This window comes from Cibotium barometz, chromosome 8 (assembly GCF_041138505.1).
Source record: "Cibotium barometz isolate CiBa-2024 chromosome 8, ASM4113850v1, whole genome shotgun sequence".
Taxonomy (NCBI): Eukaryota; Viridiplantae; Streptophyta; class Polypodiopsida; order Cyatheales; family Cibotiaceae; genus Cibotium; species Cibotium barometz.
Window position 1 is genome coordinate 28,266,467 of NC_141053.1, and position 10,472 is coordinate 28,276,938.

The window sequence follows — 10,472 nt, forward strand, 5'->3', positions numbered from 1 at the left end:
TCAGTGGGTGCAATCTAGGAATAAACATAATAGACACACTTGACTCCAATTGTGCAATCTTTTAATATAGATAATAGACACACTTGACTCCAATTGTGCAATCTTTTAATATAGATAATAGACACTTGAATCCAACATGCAGGTGTAATGGCTGATGATAGGTTACTAATAATAGATAACACAAATATATTATTTAGGCTGATGCTTTTGGTCTTTGAGATAAAGGGCTTGATACGTGCTAGTTAATATTAAACATATACCTCTCCCTCCTCCACATTTAGGGGTGGCCAACCTGTATTGCCACAAAGTCTTTACACATGAGCCTACACTACACCTTTCCATGAATGAACAAGGAAGACCACCAACTTCCAAAAAGTCTTTACACATGAACCTACACTACACCTTTCCATTACCAAGAGTCGTCAATTCAACCAGATCATCATAACTCTCATAATTAACACCCCCAAGCCCCAACCACAAAATGGTGCACCTGCTAACATCGGGCACTTGTACTAGTGGTTGATGGGGGTGGCTTGTAACCTGGAGGTATCAGGTTCGATCCTCGACTCGACACCCGATAGTTACCTTGTAGAGGATATGAGGGGTCCTCATGGAGTACTTTGCTCCCTTCTAGTAGTCGCCAAATTTTTTTAAAAAATGGTGCACCTACAACCTCCATTCGCTTCACTTCTAGAAGCAAGGATCAAGCCTTGCCTTCATCTCACATGTGAGTTTTTTTTGGGTTTAGAACGGCAAGATAGGTGTGGATTTGATTTGATGATGATCACCCTGAAGGCCAAGCGAACAAGATAACGCAAATGTTGTTGTGCAGCATCAAAAATGAGTACGTGGTAGACGACGTTTAATCGGTATCGTAATTTTAGATTAAAGTTTGACCTTTATAGAATAACGTTTAGATTAAAGTTCGTCCTTAATAAAATAAGGTTTTACACGATGTCTCTTGCTTGGTTAATTAATGAATACGATTTTTTCATCGTTATCAGCCCCTATTCCTATTGACCCCTATTCCTATTGATCAAGGTCCCGGCACGTGAGAGCTGGATTTTGGACACGTGTAAATGTGTCTTGGAATTGGGGTTAAAATTGTTTTTATTTTTTTAAGAAAAAGAAAAAGAAAAAGAGAGGCCAAAGAGAGAGAGGCGCTCTAGAGAGCGATTACAGAGAGCAAAAAAATGAGAGGCGTTCTAGAGAGAGATTACAGAGAGGTAATGAAAAGAAACGCGGTTAGGGTTTTTTGTAATAATTTTTAAGAAGAGAAAGAGAGAGAGAGAGAGAGAATAGAGAGATGAGAGAGAGAGGCAGAGAGAGAGAGAGAGAGAGACGAGATAGAGAGAGGAAGTTCGGATCTAGAGAGAGAGAGAGAGAGAGAGAGAGAGAGAGAGCCATTAAAAAAGAAAAAAGAAAAAAGCCTGTGACAGAGCGACAAGAAGTACATGGAAAAGAATGCATGAATTTGGGTTGACAGAAAAGCTGAAATGGAGGAGGATATGAAATGATGATGTTTTTGAGGACAAACACACACACACACACACATTCTCTCTCTACAGTTTTTTTCCTGTGCTGCTGCCCTTTCTGTCAAATGCCCATCATGCTGTCTCTTTGGATCTTCGATCCATATTAATTAAAACCCACATTTGCAGTTTTTGACATGACATAAATGGGGCCTTCAGAACCCTAAAAATATTATGCACTATATATATATATATATATATATATTCTCTCTCACTAGATTTTGCTTTCAACCAACAGACTGTAAACAATGTTAATCATCTTTGACTACCTCCCTTAATTATCATGATGATTAATTGCTAAATTGCATTATTTCACTTTAACAAATCTGTCTTTTTCCCCACTCTGTAACAATTTAATCTACTAGATTCTATCTTTTCATATTCTATGCAATCTTAATCTACCTTAGATTCCCTGTCTTCCCACATAATTAGCAGTGTTAATCCATGTAGAATAATCTGTCTCTTTTTCCCACATACTTTGTCATGCTAATCTACATTGCTCTATGTTTTACACCTAATCGCCTGCATTTAATTATTAGAAAATTAGCCATATTTCTCCACGTGGAAGCTATCACCCATGTTCTTTCATAAGCAGCTAAGCATTAATAAAACCATAACTCCACAAATCCCCTCTTCTTAAAATCTATGTTTAAGCATTAATTAATTCCCCTTGCAATCTCTTTCAAGATCTGATGTTTAAGCATGAAGTAATCTCCCTTGCAATGATCAATCCCTTTGGAGATCTAATAATAAGCATTAATTACTCCTCCATGCAATCTCTTTCAAAACATGTGTTTTTCTACCTAGCAAGTTATGAATAGATTGTTATGAACATCTTCTTGTCTGATCTTATTGAGAATCTACAAGGCACTCCACCATGTTCCTCTTCTTATCATTATCAACACCCCCCCCCCCTCTCTCTCTCTCTCTCTCACTCATACGCGTGCGTGCGCATCCGCGCACGCGCGCACACACACACACTCTCTCTCATCTTGCCATTTCCCCCTCAAAATTACCCACTTTAGCAAAACTAATTCTCTTGCAAATCCTTTCCCAATTCATACAACTAAGACCTTTCCATAAAAGGCAAATTTTCATTACTATACATATTTCCTCACCAAATTCTAAACGTCCATCAAAACATTCGCTGTGACAGGTTCTCTTCCCAATGCAAACCATTTAAAAAAAAAAGGAAAATAGAAACCTAGAATTGCTCATCCCGATTCCCAACTGCAATAAACAAATCCTATTGTCTTGTCAACAACAAAACATCAGAACATCAAACATCATACTCCTTTGTATAGGGATTTGCTTGTTTTTTTTTGGGGAGGGGGAAAGAAAAATTCTTGCATTCTCTGACAAAATATAAGGCCCTTTGCGCACTCTGATCCTTTAAAGTACACTGGTTAATATAAAGTGTGGCCAGAGAAGGAAGCTTTAAGATCTTCTATTTTATTCACAATTCTTGTTTTTATCCTCTGTTTGTTCAAAGGCTTCCAAGCTCTCTGCTTTCTCACTCTCCTATGATGCATAGGGTTGACTGCATGTAAACCATTTGCTTGCCTTTTATCTAATCAGAAGTCTCCTTGCTTGCTTCTACCTGATCAGAAATCTCTTTTTTCGGGGGGGATTTTTTTTGCCTTCTTTGCTTTCTATTATCTGATAAATAATCCTGACTTTGTTGGGGTTTTTTAGGAGATCCTCGCTTGCTGTTTTTTTTTTTTTTTTGGGATCTATTCAAAGGAGCCCATTTTGCCTGCTTTTTCTAACCAGAAATGCTCAATGCATTACTATCGAATCTGTAGCTTTTTAAAAAAAAAAAATGCTTGCAATTTGCGCCCTAAAGCACAGTGTGCAGCCAGAGAATTGCTTTTGCAGAAATTAACATTATTGTGTTCTTTTAATATGGGAGCATTCAATTTTCTCATATTTTCTAGTTGTTACTATAATTGCAGAAACCCTCTATTGTTTCTCTTACTGTGCACAAAGCCCTAATCATCTACTCTACTGCACAAAACCCTGATTATCCACTTTACTGCACAAGCCCTAATTTCCTGGGCCTGTGCAGAAAACCCTAATTCTCTATCCAGGTACACAAAAGCACGAGTGTCTTCAAATGTAACTTTCTCTCTGACTGCAAAATCTTTAGTTTGGTATCCAACTGCACGAAACCCTGATTTCATAGGCAAGCTGCAGAAACCCTAGTTTCCTATGCAGGGACCCATTTTCAATAACACAGAGGGGGTATGCTACGTTGTATGGGCACATAGCAGGGAAAGGGATGCAGGAAATGGCTAATTGATGATTTGGGTCCTCAGAAAAGGAGGCGGAGAGGCTCACATTTCACTAGTTACGTAAGTCTTCTTTCCGCTATGGCCTCTATGCTGCAGAAAACCCTAAGGGACCTGTGCTATGACACTGGATGGTGCTATGCGGTCTTCTGGAAGCTTAAACGGCAAATGCGCACGTAAGTTTTGCCATCACTTGCCTTCGTTTTATCTCTTGTTACAGATCTATCAAAGAAAATACATCTAACTATCTCTGTAAACCTGTAGCTTGAAGCTAGGCATTTTCATCAATTATCTGTGTAAATCTACGACAAGGTGCGCAACAGGGCTGTAGCAGTTTTACTAAGAGATCCTGCCAGGGGGCTCGTAATTTGGGAAGGGGAGGTCCCCAGTTCAAATCCCCTCAGGCCCCGTTCAGTATTTACACCCACAAGTTGTTAATGCCTTCAGGCAACCTCAAATTGCCACTAGGATCTTCTCAAGGCAAAAAAAACACACACACTAAGAGGTCCTGGGCTAAGTCCCATTTCCCCACTTCGGTGCTGTCGTGTGGATCATATGTGGTCCGCTGACTTGGCTATGACTTGGCTTTTAGTGGGTCATAGATACTGGTTCTTAGTTCTTATTTGCAATTTAATCCCATAGAAAGCATGTGCATGTTGATAGCCCAAGTGATCTTGCATCTCCATATCTATTTTTTATATGCATCATGACTGCATCCAATCTTACAATCTTTGAAATTCTACCCTTTTCTCAGGGTATTGACATGGGAGGATGGGTTTCATGAGCCATTCAAATGTTCAGAAAATCCAGTAGCATTGTCTTCTGGATTTATTGGCCAACAAATGAGTCCGGGAAGGCGTGCCCATTTCGATGACCGGATCGGATTGGCAGTGGCCAGGATGTCATATCATGTCTACTCAGTTGGAGAAGGGTAAAGGTTTTTCCGTATCTTTTGTGAACACTAGCCTCTGCAACCCTGTGTTGTTTCTGTGTGTTCTTGATGAAACAAGTGCCTTACTACTGCATGCATTGGACCTTATGTCTGTGTTCCCAAGGATAATCGGTCGAGTGGCATTCACAAATAAACATCAGTGGATATTCAGTTCGAGTGATAAAGTGCCAACTGCAGAAGGATCTCCCAGCAGCAAATGCAGTAGGCGAATGCAACCGGAGGTCTGATGTCAACCCTTCTATTAGAATTTGAGCTGATAACCCGATGAATGATGTTGATTTTGAACCTAATCAATTCTTAAGGATGGATATTACTTGGATGCAAAACTGATGAAAAAAATGCTCAATTGCTGAAATTGCCAACAATCCAGGGGGGTCAACTCAGTCAGCCTATTTGCACTGTTGAACATTTTGCAATTTGGATAGACTTGGATTGACCTCCCCATGTATCTGGTGGCTTCCACTAACATTTATTGGTGTAATGATTTTTTTCCTCCCTTTGCATGTTGCAGTACCCAACAGGATGGCAAGATCAATTTGCAGCTGGTGTAAAGGTGCCCTTCTGTTTGTTTTCCCTTGTTTCTGAAAAAAATAATTCATTGAAATAGGTTTAATTATGGTCCTATTTGTGGTTTAGACAATTGCGGTGATAGCAGTACCACAAGGGGTGGTGCAGCTGGGCTCCACACAGACGGTAAATTCCACACATACTTGGAAGTCAAGATGGCAATTTATAGGGACATATGGCTAAGCATATAATTGCTGTTTGCATGAACATGGATATGATGCAGATCTCGGAAGACTTGAAATTTGTCGGCCATGTAAAGGCATTGTTTGGAACTCTGCAAAGTGTGCCGGGAGCATATCTTTCTGACTTTGTAACTGAATCTCAGAGGGGAGGGGTTCATGGACTTTATTCCATGGCCATGCCATTAGCACAGGTGCCTTCAATGGATCTGTCTTCAGCCACCATCACGGCTGCAAATGTAAGTAAGACACCGGCAATTTCCGATGTTTGGAGCAGTTTTGCTGCTGCAGGCAAACACTTTTCTTGTAGCGATGGGGTCGGAAGGTTGCCAGCATTGAAAGCATCGCAGCAGCTTCTTTCACCTTCACAATCAAGCACTGGTGTTCTTGGCTTTCAAGAGAATACGTCGGTGTCTCCATCAACCCCTTTGCCAGTGGTACCATCACATCAGCTGCATACATGGCCGCTTTCATCCCCTCTACCAGTGTTTCTTGGCTTACAAGGGCATGCCATACTACCTCAAAATTCGTTACTTTCTAAGCCTGGTTCTGATACACTTGTCCAAACCTCATCCTCTCCATCTTTTGAAGTAACAGCTCCTGTAAAAGCTGATTCTCCATCTCGAACTGGAATCATCAGTCGCCTACCGCTTACTACAACATTGCCAAACATGGCTTGGCCTCCTACAGATACATTACCTGAAAAATCCTGTCCTCCACCTGAACCTGGAGTCATCAATCAGCTGGCACTTACCATTAAACCTTCCTCTGCTGGAGGATGTGGCATTGGCTCACCGTCTTCTGGAAATTCTCAATCACCTGCTCAAAATATGCCAGTCCTTAGTGCAGATAACCCTCATCTTGTGAGGAATGCTCTGTTGAATTCTTGTAGTACTGCAGGCCTTGTAGTCAGAGAAGGTGCTTTGCCTAATGGCATCATGATGTCAAAGAATCAAACAAATCTTTTTTCAATTGTGGAAATGGAAAAAAGTTCTAGTGGTAGCACACACAATGCTATGGACAGTCACTTTGATGTGCAAATGTCAGACCTGTTACAACTTGCTGAAGAGTTTGAAAACGCCGACAATCGTGCTTTCTGGGAGCCGTTGTCCTTGAAAGATATCAGTTTGGTTGGTCAGGAGGACTCATCAGGCCTGCTGTGTGAAAACTATGTGGAGAATATGCAGCAGCCCTTGGAGTCAGTTTTTGATAATTCAGAGTCATGCCTGGAGGTTCTGTCGGACGGCTATATACAGAGTGTTTTTAGTAGTGAACTTGATGAGTTTGATGATTTTATAGCATCTCTTATGAGAAACCAAGAAAAGCAAACTGGCAGTGTGTCTAGCAGCACAGCAGGCCTAACTGTTTTGGAGGAAGGTGTTTCTGAGGCCTCAAAGAAGTCACACCAGAAAGCTTCTTTCTGGGATCCTCTTATGATGCAAGGTTCTTTACAACCGACCATTGCTGCAAAGGAACAGGCAGTTACAAGTCTACCTGTCATGCTTTCTTCAAAACCAAATGACGAAACAAGTATGACTTGTAAGAAGGGTGACTCCAATGACTTGCATTGGGACAGGGGTGCCAAAATGCCCAAGGTTGAGTCCCTGGACACAAACCCGGAGACTGATACCAAAATGGGATGTCATCATCTGCAAGCAGTAGTTTTACCAGCAATTAAGCAAGATGAGCCTCTTAAAGTTGGCAAAAAAAGGGCCAGGCCAGGTGAGAATGCTAGGCCCAGGCCAAAAGATAGGCAGCAAATTCAAGATCGTGTCCATGAGCTTCGGGACATCATACCTAGCTCTGAAAAGGTAGGGCTTACTGGCATGCACAAGCTCGCGTGTGAGCTTTAATATGCACTAAACTTCGTCGGGGGAACTAAGGAATGCTTACTTTTTTTTTTGTGCCTTGGCGAATGCAGTGCAGCATTGATGCTTTGCTTGAGAAGACCATCAAGTACATGAATTTCTTGCAGATGGTAACACAGGAAGCCGGCAAGTGGAAACCAAGCAGCAAGCTGCAGGTATTTCCACCATTTTGAAGATTTTAGGGCCTACTGGAAATAAAAAATGCGTACACCTTGGACGGACAGAAGACAGGCTGTTTGCATAATCAACTGCTCAAATCCTAACGATTTTCCATAATGTATTGATGCTGTCATGTTGTTTTCATAATGCATCGATGCTACCAATGTTCTATTGCAGGATGATGAAGGCAATGGTGGATCTAACATCATAGAAGGTGGTGCAAGCTGGGCAGTAGAGTTAGGTGGGCAAGGAAGGGGTTGTCCTATCATAGTAGAGAACCTTAGCCAACCTGGACAACTGTTGGTTGAGGTGAGATATTATTAGACTTCTGCGGTGCGTAAAACTTCAGTGCTCTTTTTAGATGTGTTTCAAGTGCTTGCGGCTATGACTTGCCAATGCCACATACATATGTACGTAACATGCATACGGATGTACATACATATATACAGACATGTGACTCCTTGAAGTAGTGTTCAATGCCTAACAAAATGAATGATCTGTGAACAAGCAACTACAGCATTGGGTTTAGTTTCAAAGATAAACAAGATTTGCATAAGACCGGTGGGGCATCCCACGTATTAAGTCTCATACTTTGTCTTTGTATGCTCATTGCAGATGCTTTGTGAAGAGAAAGGTATCTTTTTGGAGATTGCAGATTCTATTAGAGGCTTAGGTCTGACCATTTTGAAAGGTGTGATGGAAGTAAGAAACAACAAGATATGGGCGCGATTTGTGGTCAAGGTATGTGCTACCTTGTCTCCACCATCATCTTTTTGCAACGTGTTAGCACACAGGATGCCACACGTTGCGCTCATTGTGGTGTTCTTATGTGTAAGCTGTCGTACTTAGTTCTGCAAGTCTTTCGGTTTTTGGGTCTTGATATGCCAAGTATGCACCCAACACTTGAAAGCATAGTTCAGAAGTAATCTAGAATGAGAAGCTGAGAGCTTTACACCCAGAGTCCCTATTGAAGTTTTTATTGACTGTTTGGATGCAAGGCTGTTCAAGACGTGCATCGAGTTCAGGTCCTGTGGTCACTCATGCAACTGCTGGAGTCGAACACGGGAACTTCATCAAATGTCACTAACCCGCCATGTGGATAAAGGAACCCAATTATAATATAGCAGCTGAAGCCTCTCAAGCCTCATACTAGCAATGCTTTTCCAAGGAGGGAAGCATTACAACAGCTCTCAACTGTAGGCATCACATGATTACCGACATTCTGAGGTGCTATGAGTGGGTCATCTGACCTGCAATGATAAGCATTGTGTACGATGGCCTCTCTCCCCTTAATGGGTTGTGACATAATGCTTCTTTGTTTTCTGCCAGCCATTCTTCATTTACTATGGCATTCACTTACAAGGAAGCCATAAAAGCTGGGTTTGTCTCCCCAACGCCGCACTTTTCGAAGATTTAGTAGCATTGTTGACCATACTAATCTTGCTTGATTACCATCACAATCATCTTTAGTTGCATTATGATTCCTTCTCCCACTGTAGTTAAAATGGCTTTCACATAAAGATATCTTGAAAAGAATCCAATTATTGAAGAGAAGATATATGGTATGCTTCATAAGAAGGTTCTTTAGCTCTCATCACATCGTTGGGCGCACTGTCTGAAAGAAGTAAATGACATTTGTTACGATTTTAGGTGGCTCAAGAGCTTTTGTAGAATGAGGACTGGCCACTTCATGGGCTTGATGATCTAGTGTGTGAGTTGGAGAGGTCTGTTTACTTACTTTCCTTAGATTTGGTGGATTCCACTTCTTTCTTAGCATGCTCCCACCAAGACAAACTGTTGTCTACTATGGGATTGTACTCTGTAGACCTGCCAAGTACCTTCCTATGTGACATTGTGAATGCAAAATTATCAACATATGTTACACAGAGTACACCAACACAATTGTATTTTAGATTGTGAAAACATGATTTGGTATAACAACTTGCCAAGGCAAAGTAAACCACATCTCTTAATTATAATGTTTGTCAAAGGCTTTCATATTTTTCTCATCACATTCTTTTAAGTGGGAGGCAAATGAATCCAAATTGCTATCCTGTAGTGTTTCTCATCAAGGCAAGAGGTGTTATTGACCATCAAGGTTGATCTTTTGACAAGCCGCGTACATTCTATGGGTAGTGGAGGACTTTTTGAAAATCGTTCGGACACCACTACTCTTTGAGCCCCATTGCAATACCCTCAACTCATATCATTTCTTCATGGTTGAGGCCTATTTGTATATTATCTGGTAGCAAAACAAGAGAGTTAAATATTTAAAGCTTAACATAATACTATATCTAGATGATTATTTGATGTATCATAATTAATAATTAAGTTAATTTTCGTACATGCTATATTACGTCTTATATTATTCTATCTCCATAGTCAGTAAAACTACACAAAATAATATGCTCTATTTATCATTTTAAGCTATAATTCATTTAGTAAACATATTTATAATAATATAATGTATTTTTTGCATGAATAATCTACAATAAATAATATAATATAGTACTAATTACTAATATATACATATTGTAGAGCTATACCAATGTATGTATGCATGCATGCATGCATACACACATATACACACAAAATAAATGGTATTAGCTAATGTGGTATTATTGGTTGGCTCATTCAAGTTTTTTAATTAAAAAAAGTCAAAACCAAAAGAATAAAATTTAGTAATTTTCTTTACCTTCTTTTCTCTTGTTTATTCTCTTTGCTAGATAAAAGCTTATACAACTAGAGTCTTGCCTTTGTTGAAGGATGAAAATACTAACTTGTTAGCCAATATTATATCAAGGAGTTTTGTAATTTAAGATTTTTAAATTACTTTAGTAAGAAAGGGTTTAATCCCTTTTGATATGCATGAGATTGTAATTTGATCCTCACTTTTAAATAGTGAGATACGCAGTTGTATTATC

At 40.0% G+C, this 10,472-nt stretch overlaps 1 protein-coding gene across 2 annotated transcripts; it reads left to right on the top strand.

Annotated features, from left to right (window-relative positions):
- Positions 1 to 2,664: 2,664 nt before the first annotated feature.
- On the top strand, positions 2,665 to 9,508 carry LOC147636115 (transcription factor EMB1444-like). 2 transcript variants are annotated; one of them, XM_086801555.1, is made up of 10 exons: positions 2,665 to 3,999; positions 4,578 to 4,754; positions 4,879 to 4,996; positions 5,287 to 5,328; positions 5,412 to 5,468; positions 5,566 to 7,332; positions 7,443 to 7,544; positions 7,726 to 7,857; positions 8,164 to 8,289; positions 8,547 to 9,508. In XM_086801555.1, exons 1-10 carry the CDS (start codon positions 3,905 to 3,907, stop codon positions 8,649 to 8,651), a joined length of 2,721 nt encoding a protein of 906 aa, XP_086657681.1. In that variant the 5' UTR covers positions 2,665 to 3,904; the 3' UTR covers positions 8,652 to 9,508. The 2 variants fall into 2 exon arrangements, 1 of the variants encoding a protein (XP_086657681.1); XR_015266491.1 differs by having other exon boundaries at positions 2,749 to 3,999; positions 7,726 to 7,881.
- The last annotated feature ends 964 nt before the right edge of the window (positions 9,509 to 10,472 follow it).

Bases quoted from the DNA above. Each gene is read 5' to 3' on its own strand.
- LOC147636115 (XM_086801555.1), top strand. From the start codon at position 3,905: ATGGCCTCTATGCTGCAGAAAACCCTAAGGGACCTGTGCTATGACACT. The intron at 5,329-5,411 runs GTGCCCTTCTGT...TTTGTGGTTTAG, and splicing joins AATTTGCAGCTGGTGTAAAG to ACAATTGCGGTGATAGCAGT. The intron at 8,290-8,546 runs GTATGTGCTACC...TTTGGATGCAAG, and splicing joins GGGCGCGATTTGTGGTCAAG to GCTGTTCAAGACGTGCATCG.